Raw genomic sequence first — 20,221 nt, forward strand, 5'->3', positions numbered from 1 at the left:
GTATTATTATTATTATTATTATTATTATTATTATTATTATTATTATTATTATTATTTAAACAAAGCCTTTCCATTGAGCTCGCCCAGGCACTGGCCTCTTTCTCCTCAGGCCAGAACCAGTGGGTGTTGTCCTCCACCACTTCTTGGTTCTTCCCAGGAAGCACAACCCACTCAGGCTGAATCCAGCACTTCCTTCATACTGTTACAATGGTGGGAGCAGCTCCTCCTCCTCCTATTGCCAGGACAGGCTCCACAACACACTATTTTAAAATAACGTTATTTTTACTTATACTTATTTACTTACTGAACCAATCAGATGCTGCCTTTGTGAGAACTCAGCCAATGGGGGCACAGGAGCAATAAAGGGGCAGTCTTTACCTTGCTCCTGTCCCCTCCGTGGCTGTGTTCCCCAAAGGCAACATCTGATTGGTGCAGACTTGTTGCTACTTAAAACAAGTTTTTAAAAGAGTTATTTCAAAATGGCGTGGGGCAGTGCAGGCTTGTCTAGCTGGCTGCCACGGCAATTCCTTTTGCAGCCAGCCAGATGAGTTGGAGAACTGACTCCAACTAAACATGCCCATGGAGGAAAAATCATATTCTAAATTAAGGCTGAGATTCAACTCTACAAAGGAAAAAGAGAACATTGCATATCTGTGAAAGTGGACTCTGATTTTGGGAAGGTATAATGATATCATTAACAAATGCCCTCATAAAGCCAGTCAAATTATACCTTGCTGTTCCTTGCAAGTACTTCTTTATTCTTTCTGTTCAAAGACCTCAGGAACCTCATTAATATTCATTATGGCCTTTAGAATGGAAAAGAAGCATTAGATTTATATAATAATTAAATCAATTTGGACTGCAGGTATTAATTTGGAATGGGCCTCATTAGTTGCAAAGCATTTATTCCTTTCTATTAACCGCTCTCTTGTAGTTAGTTCCTATGCAATAGTGCCATTTATTCCTCCCCAAAGAGTTTTTTCGTATATGGCTTTGGGAAGAGAGTGATAAAGCAGGAAAGGGGGAAAGAGCAAGAAATGAAAGGTAGACTATGTTTTTAACATGTCGTGTGAGATGTAACGGTGATGTTTTACATATATTGAGAAGCTTTTTTTCTTTTTCTTTTAAGAAAAATAATGTTCAAGAAGTTAAAGGAGATGGGAATGTATGGTTTGCATACGAAAGTATCTATATGAAGTACATGCTCCCAAAAAGTTGGCCCTGTTCACATGTAGATAATAATATAGTGTATAAACCAGCATGGAACAAAAAGCTAGGTAGAGACAAATAACAGTACTGAAATGACAGCGTTGAGTGGTCATTCTAGATATGCAGCTTAACTTTTAAATCATATGCGTGGGCTGCATCCAATGTTACGTGAGTGGACATCTGCTGCACAGAAGGACTTCCCTTTCTCTCCTCTGCACCTCCCAGTGCCTCCCCTAATCTGTTCTCAGGGTCCCCCAACCCTCTTGAACAGATTTGGGGTTGCACAATGAAGGGTGCGGGGGGGGGGAGGGGCAATGCATGCTGCCAGCAGAATCTGTTCCACAGGCAAATGGACACCATTGGATACAACTCCATGTTTACTCTTGAGTAAGTCTCACTGTGTCCAATAGTGCCTGCTCCCTACTTAGATATATTTAGGATTGCAAGTTTAGATCCTTTTGAAATAATCTAACCCCCCTCCCCTGATTTACGTATCTCTACCATTATCTGCAAATTATAGTCCAAAGTAATTGGACTGGAAGGGGGTATCATGAACAGACATTCTAGATCTAAATTTGCTTATACAGAGCACATTATGCCATGGTAGGTGAGCCCAGTGCAGGCTTGGGGAGGACACATCAGGGAAACATGATAAACATCCTGAGGCATCCAAAGGTGACAGGGAAACCTGCTGAATCACCCTTTCATATATTTTAGCTTCATTTCATTTATTATATTTCCATACTGCCCCATAGCTGAAGCTCTCTGAGCAGTTCACAAAAATTAAAAATAATTAAAATGCATTATATAAAGTATAAAAACCATTCACATAGGTCATAAAACAGATAGCATCCACAACAACGACATTTATCTAAGGTGTAGCAATGTACAACCATCAGCCAGAGACAATCCCAGACCTGATCAGAAAGACTCATTACATGCTGCCAACTGCCTGAGAAAAGCGGACAGTTTTAACCTGGCGCCGAACAGATGTCAATGTTGGTGCCAGGTGGACCTTGTTGGGAAGATCATTCTATAAATGGGGGGCCACCACCAAGAAGAACAACTGGACAGGAACCTCCTTGGGGTCTGCCAGATTCACCACTGCATAGCATATCACAGGGTATACAGAACCTCTTTCAGCCCACAGGCTGAATTCCATTTCTGAGGTCTCGGGACAGCATTCCAGTGGTGGGCAGGATGAAAGGCCAAAGAGGCAGAACCGAAATACCAGCATATTTTAGCTTAACGCCCTTACTGCCCATAACTAAGCCTTAGGAGAGGCATTTCAACCTTTTAGAATGGGGAAAAGTGCCACAAAAGTTAGGAAACCACCAAACGATAGGTGGTTGGAGGAAAGGGGATGGGGCCAGGGGAAGGGGGTGGCCTTCTGGGAAACTCCAGTGGGCCAGATTGGGACCGCCGGAGGGCCAGATTTGGGCCCTGGGCCCGAGGTTCTGCATCGTTGGCTTATCAGCCCAACACAGGGTAAGGTGTGTGGGCAATGACTAGCTAAAAGTAGTGGGCAGTGGGTGGAGAACCTCTTTCAGCCTGAAGGCCAAATTCCATTTCAGAGAGGTTCCACGGGCCCCATTCCAATGCTGGGTGGGGCTGAAGGCAAAGGGGCTCAGGTCAAAGGCAAAAGGGGCAGGGCCAAGGGTACAAAAAAGTACCAGCATATTGTAGCTTACAGATCTTACTGCCAGTAATGAAGCCTTAGGAGAGGCATTTTAACCTTTTAGGATGGGGGAAAAAACTGTGCAAAAGCTGGGAAACTATCAAATGATCAGTGGCTGGGAGAAAGAGGGGCCAGGAGAAGGGGGGTTGGCAATCTGGGGACCCCAGGATGGCCCAATTTGGCCCCTCTGCCTGAGGTTCCCCACCCCTGTAGCAGATGTTACTGTTCAAAAATGGAGGATGGTGTTGTCCAAGCAAAGGAACCTGTGGCAGACAGGATCTCCACTAGCTCACCATGGGGTAGTGGGCATCCATGCTGGGGAAAGCTGGTGGGTAGTACACCAAGGCAGTTGTTGCAGATCAGCAGTTAAAGTTGTGGCCTGTTTAAACCACACATTATCTCTCATGCATCTTCATTCCTGGGACTGGGGGGAGGGATCTACAGGTAGTTTATTCCAATCACCAAGCAACGAAAGCAAGGCAGTTATCTGATGGTTTTCCTTTAAAAAAAAATTTAATCTAGGTTCCATGAAATAGCTGACAGACAATACACATGGATGTTGTCTTGGTGTGAGCCCAGGCTGTTCCTATTCCTTTATTTTATAAGTAAAGAGTAGATCCTTAGTCTCCTTTCAAAAGTCTCCTTGACAGCTCAGAGAACACTTCACTCTGCCTCACATCACAACAGCTGCTGGAAACAGACAGCTTATGTCAAGCTGACCTTGTTTCTGTTGATACCAAACTGCTCTCCACTACTAGTTTTTTCCCTATGTTTAACTGGCTTCTGAAAAAAAACCCTTCCAAATAATGCTGATTTAAGCTGCAAGCCTATACACACTTACTTGGGAGTAACCCTCATTGAACTCTATGAGTTTTACTTCTGAGTAGACATGTATAGTATTGCACTGTTAAAGAGCAAACATTTCAGAATACTTAGGGTACATTTTTCAAACTTAAGTACATAATTAAAAGGATTCAGTAGGCATAGGAATGGGTTCCAACGTACATCATTAGTGGCTGATCATGTATCCGTTATTTGTCTGATAAGTGGTTCTAAATAATTTCAAATAAGATAACAGAGTTGCTCTGAGAAGAAAATGAACACAGTAATCCGACGTAAACAAGGAATGTCTGAAATGTTTAGGATTTTGTGAACACAGCCATGTTTTCGTAAGCATTGAACTGATAGAAAGGACATGTCCTGTTGCAGATTACCTCATTTTATACTAGCTTAATGGTAGTTTCTGTTGTGCAAATGGCCACATTTCAAGCTAGCTTGTAGATACTGTGCCATCTGTTTAGCACAAATATGTCTGTGTCCTGTCCTGCCCATACAAAATGGGTTACTGCAGTACTTCATCATTCAAATTAGTACAGATCAAGATGCCAGTTTCAAAGTGAATGTACAAAATTATATAAGACACATCACAATACAAGGAAGAGGTGGTGGAACCCTCAGTAGTACATTGTGGCATGTTTGAACGACACTTTGAGGGCAAAATCTTTTGTATCTGCCACATTCTGTATACCATAATGAATGCAGATCAATCAGTGGAAGTATCCAGGGCACTATTTTGTTGGATAACTTTCAGTTTCTAGGACCTGAGGATATGGATAAGGTGCTTGGCCAGTTCCATCCAATCACTTGTGTGCTTGGACTCTCTTCTTAGATTTAGCAGGATGGGGATGACTGGCTGGGCCCAGGAAGTTTGTCAGTAAAGGTGCAATCCTATGCATGTTTAAGCAGAAAAATGTCCTACAGCTCTCAGCATTCCCCAGCCAGCATGCTGGTTGACTGGAGAATGCTGGGAATTGTAGGACCTTTTTTTGTCTAAACATGCATAGGATTGTGCCCTAAGAGCTGCAGTCCCAGCCTCCTTAACAGAGGGAGTACTACAGCTATTTCTGGAAAAAATCTATCTTAGACCCTGAAGATTTGAACAACTACATACTGATAGCTAACATCCCTTTTCTGGGCCAGGTGCTTGGACAAGTGGTTGCCAGCCAACTCCAGGTACCCTTGGATGAAACTAATTTTCTAGATCCATTTCAATTAGGATTTAGGCCTGGTTTTGGCATGGGAACTACCCTGATTGTCCTGTGAGATGACCTTTGCAAGGAGACGGATAGGTGGAATGTGACTCTGTTGATTCTCTTGGACCCCTCAGTGTCTTTTGATAACACTTGATCAGCTACAGCAGCCTGCCCCAAGCTGGTGCCCTCCAGATATTCTGAACTTCAGCTGCTATCAGCCCCAGCCAGCATGGTCAGTGGTCAGGAATGTTGGGCATTGTAGTCCAAATCACCTGGAGGGCACCAGGTTTGGGAAGACTAAGCTACAGAAAACCTATTTTGGAGTGAAGGGCCATTCTGAAAACAGACTCCAATTCAGAACTTCATAGGAAACTGAAATTTTGAGTTTAACATCCTTCAGTGGTAGCCTTTTTAATTCCAGGTAATTGCCTATGATGATGTTAAAGCACTTAACTAATACAATGGAGTCTTTGCTAATTCACTGGCTGAAAACAAGGGAGGCTGGCATCTGAATCCAACCCTTCATTTCCTATTACACCTCGTATTATCATCCAACACTAGTTCAAGCAAGTCAAGCAGTCTCACTACTTTGTAATTTCTTCTTTGTTGGGTGTGGGGGAAGTCTTGTGTGAACTGTTTCAACTCCAAAAGTAACTGCCAGCATTATACACGGGCACTTTAAGTTGACCCTATGCTACATCTTTAGGAGGACACTTACTCATTCCCTGTTCCCCATTTTGTTACCCTCTGGCACTTTGAAGGCATAAACACTCTAAAATACAATAAATCCTGGAATTTAGTATTTGTTCACACAGGGCTGGCCCAAGATATTTTGCTGCCTGAACCACAGCCTCCCTCCTCCCATTCCATGTACAAAAGTCAACTGTAGTGGTAGTTGAATTCTTCTTCAACACTGAGGATGGGACAATGTTCTCCACTGCACCTGAAGGCAACAGGCTAGCACAGGATAGGTCACATGGAACACAGCTCTCTCCTCCAATACCTTGCTGCCACCTCCCAGCAGCTGCCTCCTGAGCAACCACCTCACTTTGCCTAAGGGTAGAGCTGGCCCTGTGTTCAGATATATAGTAGGCAGTTCTGTGTGACTGATGAGTAGAACTCATTAGTCGTCTATAACTCTGCGAGTTTTGCATCCCAAACTTCTGCATGTCTACTCATAAGCAAATCCCATTCAGTCTTACACTGCATAATGAAATAAGCTGCACGCACATAAAAACCAGTAGTGAAGCCCACATTAGTGACAGAATCTGGGATTAGAGGCAAACCACACAAGCTATGCCTAGTGTTTGAGGAAAATCTGTTCATAACTGGCCTCCTGTAGATATAGGCAGCATGCCCTCAGCTGCTCCAATTTGAATTGTTCACATTAGCACCCAGACAATAGCAATTGGCCTTTTGGCAATACAGACATAAGTGACTGTTGCTCAGCTGTGTTTCTGGGCGCTGATTTATCCACCACGCAGCACAGCGTGTGTGCACAGACCCCTCCTGTGTTTCATCAGGCAGATGTTGCGAGTTTTTAATCCCCAGGAAGTCCCATGCGGATTAAATCTCAAATCTCTAAACATGATTCTTAATTGCTGCAGTAAGTAGTACAGGCCTGTGGTAAGAACAGCTCACGTTTAAATGAAAGCAATACAAAAACATACATTTGAAATTCTGACTCAGTTAAAGCTCAGGTATTCAAATGGTTTTTCTTATTGATTTCCCCCCTTCTTTTCATGCTGAGAAATAGCATTCCTCTAGCAATCACCAAACATGAATGATTCTCAAATGCGACATGCTTCTCCTGTTCTACATACCTGCAACCCTTCGATGGCCAGTTTGAGGATAGAAGGTGTTAGTTTGGAGGCTTGCTTGAAGGAGAAGTTACTCCAGTCTATAATTAGAATGAAGCCATTTATCTGAAGCTCTTGATCTTCAATGAGAACTTCTAAGGACAACAGAATAGCCCGTAAAATGTCTATGAAAGAATTCCTAGGGATGGGATAAAAGAGGGAAGGAAATCATTGTAGTTATCAACAAACCACAAGAAATGCAAAGAATCCTGTGGATATTTTTCACTTGAAAGAAGGGTCTGGAGGTGCCACAAGACTTTCTTGCTTCACCAGGTGAATGCAGCTACTTTTCTGGAATTAGAAATTGAGACAAACTGATCAATTTTGGTTTATTTTCCCTGAGCCTTGCAAAGTTATATGCTCCATTTCTGGGAGTTAATTTTTATTTCCTTTTTATAACAACCATGATTCGAATCTCAGAGCAGAACTGTGATTATTCCACAGTCTTTGGGTGCTTTCAAAGAGGGGTCCTAGTGCTAACAATCAGAAGGCATTGTGCAGCTATTCCATTATTTCTTCCTTAACAGATTTTCCACGGTAAGAAGAAGGATGGAAGAAGTGGTGGGAAAACACGGGATGGTTACAAGTAGGAGCTGATGATGACTGGATGCTCCATAAAATTCCTTGAATGAGGCAGGGAGATGGTAATCTAAAAGCACCAACTATAAGCACCCTTAATAAGAAAAAAGTGTTTATTCCTGCCAGGTGCCCAGAGCCATATGACTGGCAAGCCCTCGGACTATGGTATAGATCAGGTGTGGTCAAGATGCAGCCCATGGACCATATGCGGCTCCTGCCCCAACTTTAAAAAAAAAAAGCAAACAAAATGCCACTCTGTAGTGGCTACAGAGTGTGAAAAGGTCAAATTTACCTTACAAACAAGCTAAATTTAACCCTTTCAGAACTGTGATGATTTTCCAATGAATTTCAATGGCAAACTGGCCATTTTTTAATTTTATTTTTTTCTTCTCAGTGCAGCCCACAAGGAGGGTCTTGGGTGCAAAAATGGGCCCTGGACCTCCTGCAGTTGCCCACCCCTGGTATAGATAATACACCAATAAATAAATAAGGACAGTGAGAACTACTGTGAAATAACCAACAGCTAGTCCTTTCTTGTTCTAACTGTTTAATTTTATGTAGAACAAATAAAAGCTCTGAGGTTGCAGTCCTATAGTCCCTGGGAGGCCATGCCAGGGACAGAGGATATTTTGCATCACCCTGTCCAAGAGCGGAGAGAGTGCCCAGCTCAAGCATATTCAGAAGCTCTAATGTTTAACCCTATTCGGTTTAGCTGTGGTTGTGCAGTCAGAAGGAAAAGGCAATCAACACATGCTGAGTGCCATTTCTCTTTATGTCACAGGTTGGAAGACCAATGTCCTGCTGTTGAAAATGGATTTGAGAGTTGAACTCAGACAAATTAAGCCCTGGACATTTGGGAACTCAATCCTTGCTCCAACAGTGGTTTGTACAGATACAATTTAAGAGGCAACCTTAGCTGGGAAGGGTGAAGAGTCATACAAATCTTGTTATCCCCCCCCCCAAGTATTTCAGCAAAGCTTGAAAAAAAATCCACCAAAAATTATGTGGGTATGTCTAATCTATCTCTAGATCCTGGCCTGTATTATTAGATGATGATCTCACACTGCAGTTTCTTATAGGAAGGTCAAGCAGCCAGTTAAACATATCATTTCAAAGGAATTACATTCACCAGCTATTCAGAAAAAGAGAAATCTAACCAAACAAATACTGGTCAAGTATCACATGGAAGGAATCACCAGAGGCATTCAGCTAATCTATCCCATTCCCTTCCCTACCCAACAGCCCTCATTTGGTCAGATGCAGTTGTTATCTTCTGAAGTAGGTGGGTTCTTAATCTGTGTGATTTCATGACCATGAAAATGTCTGAAATGCAGGGCTGTATCAGATATCCTCTAAGTTCAACACCCACTTAGAAAGCAGAACATTAGATGCAGCTGAACAAGTAAGGGAGAAAAAAAGTCTAAAGATTTGCATTGTTTCAGTGCCTCTTTGTTCCCCTGGTTGCTGCCACTTGGAGCCATTTTCCTTCTGATTCTCTGCCCTCTCAATAATTTAGCCTCATTGCCTTTGAATCCACTTGGCTGTGGTGAACCACATGATTTTGTTTACATGCATCTGTGGCATCATCACAGTGGATATGATACCATTACATCATTGACAATATTGCATCAGTCACCACAGTCAATAGGATTAAATGCCAGAGTGAGCAAGCGCAGGGCCAGCATCATAGACAGGCATGGCCAGGCACTTGCCTAGGCCCCACACCCCAGCAGGAGCCCACAAACAAAAGACCCATGGACTTGCATCTCCTCTTCACTATTGCAATCTGCTTCTTGCTCTCCCCCAGACAATGATGATGGTGAGAAGGAAGAGCGGTAGATTTCACTGCCTCATTGGCTCTCTGCTTTTCAAGCAAGCAAGTGGTAGCCATGGCGAGAAAGAGGATGAGGAGCAATAGCAGCCGGTGCCAATGGTGGTGAGAAGGTAGGCTCACAGAGGGAGGGGGCCCACTGAGGCTATCTTGCCCAAGGACACTCAAAAACCTGGAGCCAGCACTGGGCAAATGATTCTTAGCAGTGTGAAGACAAAGACACAAAGTGGTGTCAACAAGATATGTAAAAAACTGGACTGAAATGATGGGCTGTTTTCAACATTCATGAAAATGAATATAAAATGAAGTGTCTAGAAATGTAATTCATCCTCAAATGAGAAACATCTTTCCCACACTTAACGTTTCTTTAATTAAGACCAGCCCTAATTTTTTTTCAAATCTGGCAGTTCAGAACTTGCTCAATGATCTATCTATCTATCTATCTATCTATCTATCTATCTATCTATCTATCTATCTGTCATCATCATTATCATCATCGTCATCCCTGGTGGACAAAACTCAGCCAGCATTAAATTAGTAAGTCTCAAGCACGATTTGTCTCATATCCAGTTTATTTATCTGAACCAATTTTACTGTGTCACTTTTAGGCTGGAATCTCAAGCTGTTTTGAATCTGGGGCAAAGTAAGTTGGTCTATTCGGCATTATGTGCAAGAGAGAATATAAACAGTAACCTCTAGTAAGCTTTGGTCTGGGTAGCACAAGTCAAATTCAGCAACTTACCACCTGTGCAGTCTTTGTTTCAAGCCATCACTGCCAAGCTAGTTGAAAAAACCTGATGTCCATAAAATTGTGCCTTGAACTATATATGTCTTAAGCCACACAATCATTCAAAGGCTAGAACAGCAAAGAATGTAATTTATTTGTCTATAAAGGTGTAATTTATTTTTCTATAAAAGTTTGTGCTGTTTTTTTTTTCCGTTAAAAATATGACCAAAGTGGCTAGCACTAAAAACAAACAGTGCAAAAATCATAAAAACAAAACAGCACAAAATGCAAACATGAAAATCTATAGAAATACGCAGCAGAGCACAGTTAATAACTAGGAAGTCATGACTCAGCAGTAAAGTATATAGGTCAAGAGGTAAAGAAAAAGAATGGATCAAAGAGTTGAATGGAATTGTTGCCACTCTACTGACGGAAGATCTTCATCAGCGGTAACAGGGAGGGAAGTGATTTTTGGCAATTCCCTCTCTCCTGCAGTGTCCCATTCATAATCTGCTCTGTGGAATTGAGGAACCCTCTGGAGAAGATCTGGGGGCAAGGGGGGCTGCAGGTGGAAGGGGCATTACCAAAATCAGCTCCCTCCCTGACCTACTGCTGGTGGGTGCCTTCTCCTAGTAGAGTGTTGAAAGTCTTTTTTTTAGAAGGTCCCCTCCCTGCATATACATAATACATGGAGGGGGTGTGGCATGAGGCCTGCTCATCCTACACATGCCACAGTGTGCCTTGGAGGCCCTATCCTTAATGCCCACACATTGAGAGACATGCCTGTAAAGGGGAATATTCACATGTAGTTCCCCTTTACAGATGTCCCGCTCAATACATATGTCATCTGTTGTCCAAACTTTTAGAAATCCAGTCAATATAGGTCATTATTGTCACAGTATCATACCTATGTCATTCCTGGAAGATATAGGTATGCACTTTTTCTTTACAATTTTCCAGGAAATACATTGTTTTGCAGTTTATCTCATTACAGAAATGGCTCTAATGCACAAAATTGCTTGCCTAATTTTTAATCTAAATCTATATTCCTGTAATGTAAACCTATTGATTCATATACCATCCACAAGGAGATAGTGGCCAATTGCTCTCGATCTTTTCATCAAGAATATGTTAACATACATTTTTTTAAATCTAAGCTAAACACGACCCATCCCTTTCCCTTACTGTATTATTTTCATATACTTTTCAATTTGTTCATCTTTTTACTCCCCTCTGTTGGAACTAATTAGTTCATTTAACCTCCTTGGGATATTTCTGTATCACCTTGGCTTTTGTCTTATCCAGATCAGATGATCAAAAATGAAATATGAAAAGTGATAACAAAATATCAGTATGCATAATTGCACTCACATTATCTTTTTCATGTTGTTCTTTGTTAATTCAGCCTTGTATCTTATTAACTTTTCTGACCATGACTATACACTAAGTACAATTCTTAATTGCTTGGCTGACAAAGACCAGGGTTTTTTTTTCTTGAGAGGTATTCAGAACCCAATTATGCTTACAAGTATGGGAAAAAAATAGCTCAGTGCCCCTGATATGATTAGGTATAGAAGGTTGCGCATTTCATCACTGATAACGTTAATATCCTGTTTTATAATTTCCTGTATTTTATCCTGAAGATCCCAGCCTTTCTTCTTAATAGTCTGCATACTTTGAAAAACATGAAAAACACAGAAATGAATCCTCTTAGGGAAGCTCAGTACCAAGCTGTGCTAATATGTGATCATGACATGTACAGTTCAATCTAAAGCTACAGTTTTCCTGTCTCCTGTACTTACAGGTGCTCATAGAATTGTGGGGCTAGAAAGAGGCTGAAAGGTCTTTTTAAACACATTGTTTAGTGTTCTGGGAATGAGCCTGCGTGAGCATGGCTTTCTATGTTTCCCATTGTCCTCTCCCCTTCCAGCACAGCTTCAAGGAGTTCAGAAGCTTTCTCCTCCATTTTCAGCTAACCATGGTTACTCATTATGTCCAAACCTGGGCATGCTGTAGTTCATGTAAACTATGGCTTGGGAAAACAAACCAACTCCAAACCATGTTTAATGATCCTGGCTTGTTTCCTTAAACCAGGGGTGGGCAATCCTTTGGTCCTCAGTAGGTGCACCGAGAGGATGTTCCACCCGGTACACTCAGCTGGAATTGGCCATTGGTGAACGTCCATGCTCAGAACAGCTGCTTTGTCTCTTTGGAGGATGTGGGGCAGGCGAAGGTGCTCAGCTTCACTTTGGTCGTCCTTCACATTCCCCATGCAGGGAATGCAAAGGACAAGTGAACCCCTTGGGGAGGAAGTGGCCATAGGTGAGTTGGCAGCTGAGCACTCAAGCTGCTGGCTCAGCCATGGATGCTTCATCTGCGTGGCACCTTCCTCAGTGGGGAAGGCACCACACAGGTGAAGCAGCTGTGGCTGAGTTGGCAGCTGGAGGAGTGCTCTGGCTGCTGGCTCAGGTGTGGATGACTGAAAAAGGCACCATGCAGGCATATCATCTCCTGTCTGCCTGCAACTCTCGCTGTTATCAGTGTTTTGAAATAAGAGTGGGGAGCTCCGTATGTAGTGCTTGCAGGCAGGGGGATCCTCCCTGTTATCTCCAATCACAGATTGGAGATAACAGCAAGGATTCCTTCAGGGTGGGAGGCTGAGGACCCATCATGGATTCTTCCCCACCCCCTGGAGGAATCCATGATGGCTCCTCAGGCCAGATGGGCCACCTCCATGGCCTGGATTAGGCCTGTGGACCACAGGTTCCTCTCCTCTGCCCTAAACCATAGTTAATACTAACCACGGTTCAGACATAACAACTAACTCTGATTAGTTGAAAGTGGAAGCAAAACCTTCTGATCTTCTCATAGCTATTCTGGAGGAGAGGGGAGCAGGGACCACACTAGCTTGAGACTTGTACGTGTAAAGCTGCACCACAGTTTAGCTTTACATGCGAATTCAGCCTTATCTAGCCCAACACCTACACTGATAGCCTCATTACAAAATATGACCCAGAGTTGAGCAGTGAATTGGGTGCCACAAGCAGAGCACTGGAGCAGTCCAGTTACACCTGTGATAGGCTTGCCTTTACTACAAGAGTTTGTAAAGCTCTAATAACACCCCCCCCACACACACACACACTCTTGCAGCAGTGCAGAACTCATGCAGAGAGGCTTCTCCAGGTCTTCCTGAATGCCCACGAGTGTGCACAATGTCACATGATCTCATGAGATTTCAGGAAGTGGTGCCAGGCTGAAAGCCTTTGTGCAAAGAGCCCCGCGATGCTGCCACAGTGCACAGGGGGGTTTAAAGTAAAAAGTAGAAAGAAGATGCCTTCGGCCACCTCCTACACTTAAAAACACAAATGAAAACCCTTCCCCCTTCCTAAGGAGAACATTATTTGAAAATTTCTCCCCTCCTTAGTCTTTTTAATTGGAATTTCCATTACATTCCACCACCATCCCACTACCCAAATTGCTGAAAATGAAAGGATCAAAATATTTGGCACAGCACTAGCATGGACAAAACCCATCCTTTGAGTTTTCCCCCAAGAAATAAAATTCTTAACTCCAATATTTTTGAGTCTGCTGGATTAAAGCGAAGTGCATAACGTCTTTCAGCCCAAGGGCCAAATTCCATTTCAAAGAAGCTCTTGGGGGCCACATTCCCGTGGTGGACAGGACTAAAGGCAAAAGGGGTGGGGCCAAAAACATTTTAACCTTTGAGAATGGGGAAAGCACTGCACAAAAGTCAGGAAGCTGCTGAATGATCTGTGGTTGGAGGAAAGGGGGCAGGGCCAGGGAGAGGGGGCATGGGCTCCTGGGGAATCCCAGAGGGCCAGATTGGGACTCTGGAAGGCCAGATTTAGCCCCTGGGTCTGAGGTTCTGTACCCCTGCACTAAAAACTGCACTCATACATTTCCTTACTCGCAAGTATGTACCATTTACTTTATGGAACTTACTTTTTAGTAAGCATATTTAAGACCCACCTGCTAATCTGATACATTTTTGATGAGTTCTGGCATGATGTATTGCAAACCAAACTGGTATGCATGGCTGTATGGAAACTAAAATATGTACCTTGCTTTCATTAAGGGAGTAGCAGACCTGCTGCACATATTGAATTATTCTATCATTATTTGTTTTTAATGTAAGCAATCACACCTAGTCCTGTGAATATGACCTAAAATGCATGTTATACCATGAGGGATATAAAATATGGCATGGTTTGCACAAAGGGAGAGACTTATTCCCTCTGTTTGTCTTGATGGCAGTAAATTATTGTTGTTGGATGCCTTTCTCACTAGGACTTGGCACTACCTTTATAGTGCCTTGGAACCTATATTTTGTGCAATCAGGCCAAGTTGTGGGTGAGAAACAAGGAAGGCAGGCCAGACAATTCAATTACAATGAAAGGAATCAGATCTTGAGAAGACTTAATTTACAGAGACTGTAATTTGGATTCATGGGGCACTCCTTGATAAAAATTGAAGGAGTCTAGTAATGGCACATTGTATTTCCCCAGCCTTGACCTGACAACAACATTGTGCTGAACATTTTAAAATGGCACTCAAAGATGTTATGGGTATTGATTTTAGTACTTGTTAATTTTATATCTTGGTGTAGCTGAAAAATAGAGGTTAACCATTCAGAGAAACTATGCTACATCAACCAGTGATTCTTTTTTTTACCTCATCAAGAAGTTGCAACTTTTTTGAAACATTATTAACATTTCGGAGGCAAGGGGTAGGAAACAAAGGCTGTAATTCTGTACACACTTACCTGGGAGTAAGTCTAGGTAAGTGGGACTTCCTTCTGAGTAGACGTTGCATTGTAGACTATAGCCCTCTTCAGGTGTTTATTTATGAACACATGAAAAGGTTGAAAGAATGTGTCAGAATAGATCAGCCCCCTTGAACCAATATAACCCCCACATACCAACAACACTTCAAAATGATCCATTTGAGTCTGGAGGGGGCTGGCTTCATCGAGCACAGGGTTTACAAGGGATAAAGCCAAGAGGGTTATGGGACCCCTGATTAGCCAGGTTTCTAGTTCCCATGTTGTAAACCAGGGGTGCTGAACTTCTTTCAGCCCAAGTGCTGAATTCCATCTTGGAATGGAAGATTCCATTCCATCTCAGGAGCCATGTTCCAGTGATGGTCGGGGACAAGGGCAAAAGGGGCAGGGCCAAAAATACCAGCATATTCTGGTGTAAAGCTCATACTGCCCATGACTAAGCCTTAGGAGAGGCATCTCAACCTTTTAGAATGGGGAAAAAACTGCATAAAAGCTGGAAAACCACCCAACAGCCAGTGATGGGGGGAAAGGGTTCGGGCTATGGGAAGGGAGCTTGGCCATCTGGGGAACCCCAGAGGGCCAGATTGGGACCCCAGGTGGGCCAGATCTGGCCCCCAGGCTTGAGGTTCTGCACCCCTGTTGTAAAGCGTGCATGTGATAAAGCTGTCCCCCTTCAGACTCAAGCTGATTGTGCATCAGCTTAGGAGTGTTGCCAGTGTGTGGGGCATCATCAAGGGCAGGGGATCGAGGCCCACGCATTCCCACAGCCCCTACATGCATTCATAAAAGGGCTTATCTCACCCCTACTATTATGTGTCTTGCAGAATTATCTCACAAAGGTGATATCAGTCAGAGGTTGCTTTGAACTGATTATTGGACTAAGCTTTCAGCTGACAATGGTTGTATTTCTGCTGGTTGCATCTCTATTTATTACATCAGGGTGTAAAAATGAATAGCCACAGACTGGTATCAGAGCCAGTGTGGTGCAGTGTTTAGTGTTGGATTTGAGCTAGGGAGGTCTGGATTCAAGTCCTTGTTCAGCTATGAAGCTCACTGGGTGTCACAAACTCTCATACGAACCCCACAGAGCTGTTAACAAATGGGGCAGTCTCATATCTCCTGCCCTGAGCAACTTGGGTGAAGATCTGGATACAATGTAAAACACTAAAAAAAATTGTGTAAAGTCATCCAGAATATTTGGTCATCTCCCCCAACCCCCACCCCATGCCCCAGCCCTGATAATAATCTTTTCAGTAAGAGGCTATGTATGTGAACTGTCCAGCCCTGTGTATTGTCAGAATGAGGTATAGGTCAAGCCCATTTCAAAGATGGTGTTATGGCTGCCTGGCAGACAAATTGTTTGCCCAGAATGACTGGTAGGTGTTTTCTCCATGGGAGCTAATGGTTAGGAAATAGCTGGAAAGCTTCCTGGAGTATTTTGAATAGGAGCGGCCACCAGAACCTTGAAGATGACACACCAGTCCTCTTCCCAACAAAGGGACAGGATGAATGTGTGTGTGAAGTAACGAAAGAAGCAGGTTGTGGTACAGAAAGGGGAAGACACACAAGAGAATTTCCTGAGTGGTAGTTGTGTTAGTCTGTTGCAGCAAAAACAACAAAGTCTTATGGCACCTCAAAGACTAACAAATTCATTCTGGCAGTGGAGGCTGGTGGCTTGGACAGCTCCTTTAGAGTTCTGACTGGTTCTGACTGAAACCTGGAGCGGATTCACCACCCCACTGACATCGGAGCCACCAGGCTCCACTGCATTGTTGCATAAGCTTTTGTGGACACTGTCCACATAGTTAGAGAGCGAGGGGGCACTCTGATGTGAGGGACCCAATCTTCTACCACTTTGCCCCCACTTACACTCTCCTTGTACAAATACAGCAAAAATACTGTAAGCCTCCAGTGCTCTCTCCTCTTAAGAAAACCACAGCCTAGCCTAGGTAGCATTGCCACTGGAACTGTTCTCCAGTCAGGAAAGTGGGGATCTCGTAAACATGCAATAGCTTAAATAGGAACCAGAAGTATCACATCAATGTTTTCTCATTAGAGATATCCTATGACAAGTTATGTGTTCTGTTATTGGTCTCCTAGGATGTAAACAGAAGCAATCGAAACTAACTTCTTACAACCACAATGTCTTTAATAATTTATTCATCTGCAGTTAAACCCTAAATGAGCAACACCTCATATTATTGATAGGTAAACCAAGGCATGGGTTTGTACTGTAAAAGAAACAAAAGGAGACTGCAGATTGTTCTGATGTGCAATGAACCAAGTTCATTTAGTCTGAAAGCCAGAGTGCTAAAGATTTAACCTTCGGTTTTAAGTATGGGAGGTTTTAAGAATGGAGGAGAGAGAGAGAGAGAGAGAGGTGGAGGAGATAATGCAAGACAGACTATGAAATGGAAAAGACAAGCATGATGTGGAAAGGATGGTCAATGTTGTATTGATGGGGAAATAATTATTTTTTGTCTTAGAAATTGTTCTCTTCATAAGAAGAGCCATACTGGATCAGTCCAAAGGTCTACCCAGTCTATCATCCTGTTTTCCACAGTGGCCAATGAGATGCCTTTGGGAAGCCCACAAGCAGGGCATGAGCACAGTAGCCCTTTCTTGCTTTTGATCCTGGAAGTAATATCTAGCCAGCCTGACTAGCAGTAGCCACTGATAACCTCATCTATCTTGCATGAATTTGCCCAAACCCCCTTTAAAGCAATTCAGGCTGATAGCTGCCACCTCATCTTGTGCTGGTGAATTGTATGCTTTAACTGCACAGGGTGTGAAATTGTTTGTTTGTCTTTGTTCATACAAAAAAAATGCAATCCATAGGTTGTTTAGTATTTGCAGCAACACTGACATTTTTACGGGCTTCAGTTGGAGCAAGCCCTTGGAGCAAGCCCTATTCTTCAGAATAGTCTGAGCCATGCAGCCATTTGGTCTTTCATATCCTTGGTGGTAGCTTGGCTAGAAGTCACAATAGAGCCTCCAAACATGAGTGCTAAAAATAACATGTTAATACTCTCCATCAAGCATGGGTAGACACCACAGTAATAATATTATCCATACACCAACCATGAAACACACTGACATGATCACACATGGCCATGGACTCTAATTCCCACCAAAATCCATTGTGGGTACCCAACACATAGGATCACAAAATCCCTTACTTCTGACAAGTCATGCTCGACTTTGCAACTTGTGTATGGAGTCATCACCCCTAACCTGAGTCAATCTGGAGAAGCAAATCCTAGTACCAGAGGATTTAATTTAATATCTCTCTTCTGCTTTTGGTCCTACTTGCCTTCATTACTATTCTATGACTCTCAGTGCATCCAGTCACTGGGAATCAATGTGTTGAACCAGAATTTTCTTTAAAAAAAAAATAGTGTGCTGGTAAAGCTGCTAACCAATGATTTATTAGAATACTGCTGACGTGCATAAGAACAGGATTTAAGGCTTAGGGCCAAATTCAATTAATTCAGATTACTTCTACGCTTGTCTGCCCACTCCCCCATTCTATTCACATCTGACCACCCCAAACTTTGTGTTTTTTATAGTTACAAGGACAAAAGGAGTTTTAACCCTTTACTTCCTGATGAAAATTCTCCCCCTTTCCAAAGCTGTTTTTCACACTGGAAGCTACAAAACTGATGCACTGCTAATCTTCATCACACACACCCTCCGCGTAGCTGCCATTTAAATAAAAGGAAAAAAAAGTGCTAGGCAAAAGCAATCACTCTTTGGTGATTGTCTCTTCCCACTCGTCAAAGACTGCCTCGGTGGCTACTCAGACATGGCCAGGTTCGGCATCTCCTCCTCCTCCTCCCTCCTTCCCACCTTCGTCCTTTCTAGCTGCCCTGCCAGTGTAACCCCTATGAACTGGCTGGTTTAGTCCCTTAGAAGCAGAGTCCTCACACAGGGGAGAGCTAGGAAGAAAAGAGTCAGCTGGTTCTGCTGGGGAGCTGAATGCTGGAGAACCAGTTAGTAGTTATGGGCTCTTATCACCTTGTATAAGGTAAATGGAATTGATGTTTGTGTATAGCTGAATTGCGAGGGGATGGCTATCATGGTATTTGTTATATTTGTATTATTGTATGGCTAAGACTTTGAAGTTACAATTTATAGCTGCCATTTGTGGTTTGGAGTTAAAGTACCTACAGAAGAGCAGCGGAAGTGCCCAGCATCTCGTGGAACTGGACCAACATTGGGACTGGCTAACTGCAACGTTGTGAGCAAGAATTCAATATCTCTATTTGGACTCAGAGGGAATATTTGTTGCATTTATTTGAACTGGGGCAATTGCCCCATGGTTTTGTATAACTGTGATGCTTACTAAAGACATTTTTGTTCAGTGTAGGACTTTGCAAATTTTATTCTAATTAAGGGTGCAATCCTATTGAGATAGGTGGCCGCCTCCGAACTCAGAGGCGACTGCCTATCCTAAGCAGGGCAGGAGAAGCATGGAGGGGATCGTGCCCTCTGGCTTCCCCTGCCCTGCTTTTTTGGCTAGACAGCCGATTGCAGCTGTCTAGCTGCAGGAGGGTGGAGCGGGGAACGAGGCTGCTGTACGACACATTGGATGTGTCGTACAGACAGTTCCACTGTCCCCACCCTGGAACGCCCCTGCCACGCCCCTTTTCAGCTCCTCTGTGCTCCTCCTGCGAGCGCAGAGGATGGGGCTGTTCCATGCTGCCTCCAAGGCAGTGCTGGAGTGGGGGGAGGTCAGTTCCCAGAAAATGGCATATCCTATGGCCATCTAGCTGCTGTCTAGTGGCCATAGGATTGCTCCCTTAGCCCCAAAGAACCTACATAGATGGAGGTTATACCAGCAGATTATCTCTGTGCATCTTGCCAACTGTCTGCAATGCAATGGCATGGTATTCTCATCAGATTGCTCACTACTACTTCTACCGATATGGGGTCATTGGTTATACTATTGCAACAGCTACAACTGTTTAGAAATGAACCTAAAATTAAATCTGCCCTCTATCTTGTGGCTGGCATTCCAAGATTGTCCAAGAGCTTGCTTTCTCCAAAATCATCCAAGAGCATTTTTTCCTTTTTATAAAAATTATTTTGTCTTTGAACCATTTATCCACATGCTATATCAGAAACTGATTTTAAAAGTCCTTTCAGTTTCAGTTTGTCATGCAGCTTGAAAAGCTGCAGTTCAAGTAACAGGAGAATTAGTTGCATGGCCCTTGGCATCCTGGCTTGTGTGTTTTGCTAGCACATCACCTGCCCAGATCTCATTGACCATTCTCTATATTCTTTTTGGACAGTTCAAACAGGGCAAGCAGAATATAAATGTGTGTATTCATCTTGACCAGTGTTACCCACTGCTCCAAATCTACTCTCTATACAGCTGTTTGGAGCTTTCTATTCTTCATGAATCCAGCAGCTCTCAGATACTCATATCCCTGCCTTCCCCCTGCCCCCCCCCATAACTCTCCCTCTCTGGAGGTATGGACATCTGATATAATATGTTTGAG

General features: G+C 43.2%; 1 protein-coding gene across 1 annotated transcript in view; it reads right to left on the bottom strand.

Moving 5' to 3' along the window:
• The window catches only part of CLVS1 (clavesin 1), a 75,293-nt gene that overhangs the window by 46,703 nt on the left and 8,369 nt on the right, over positions 1-20,221 (bottom strand). Inside the window, exon 2 of the mRNA XM_084848054.1 lies at positions 6,744-6,918. Within this exon, the coding sequence (XP_084704180.1) occupies positions 6,744-6,918 (175 nt within the window). The remainder of the gene's footprint in view (positions 1-6,743; positions 6,919-20,221) is intronic.

Source organism: Heloderma suspectum, chromosome 4, assembly GCF_057233095.1.
Source record: "Heloderma suspectum isolate Gila_16-S chromosome 4, 16-S_ref, whole genome shotgun sequence".
NCBI lineage: Eukaryota > Metazoa > Chordata > Lepidosauria > Squamata > Helodermatidae > Heloderma > Heloderma suspectum.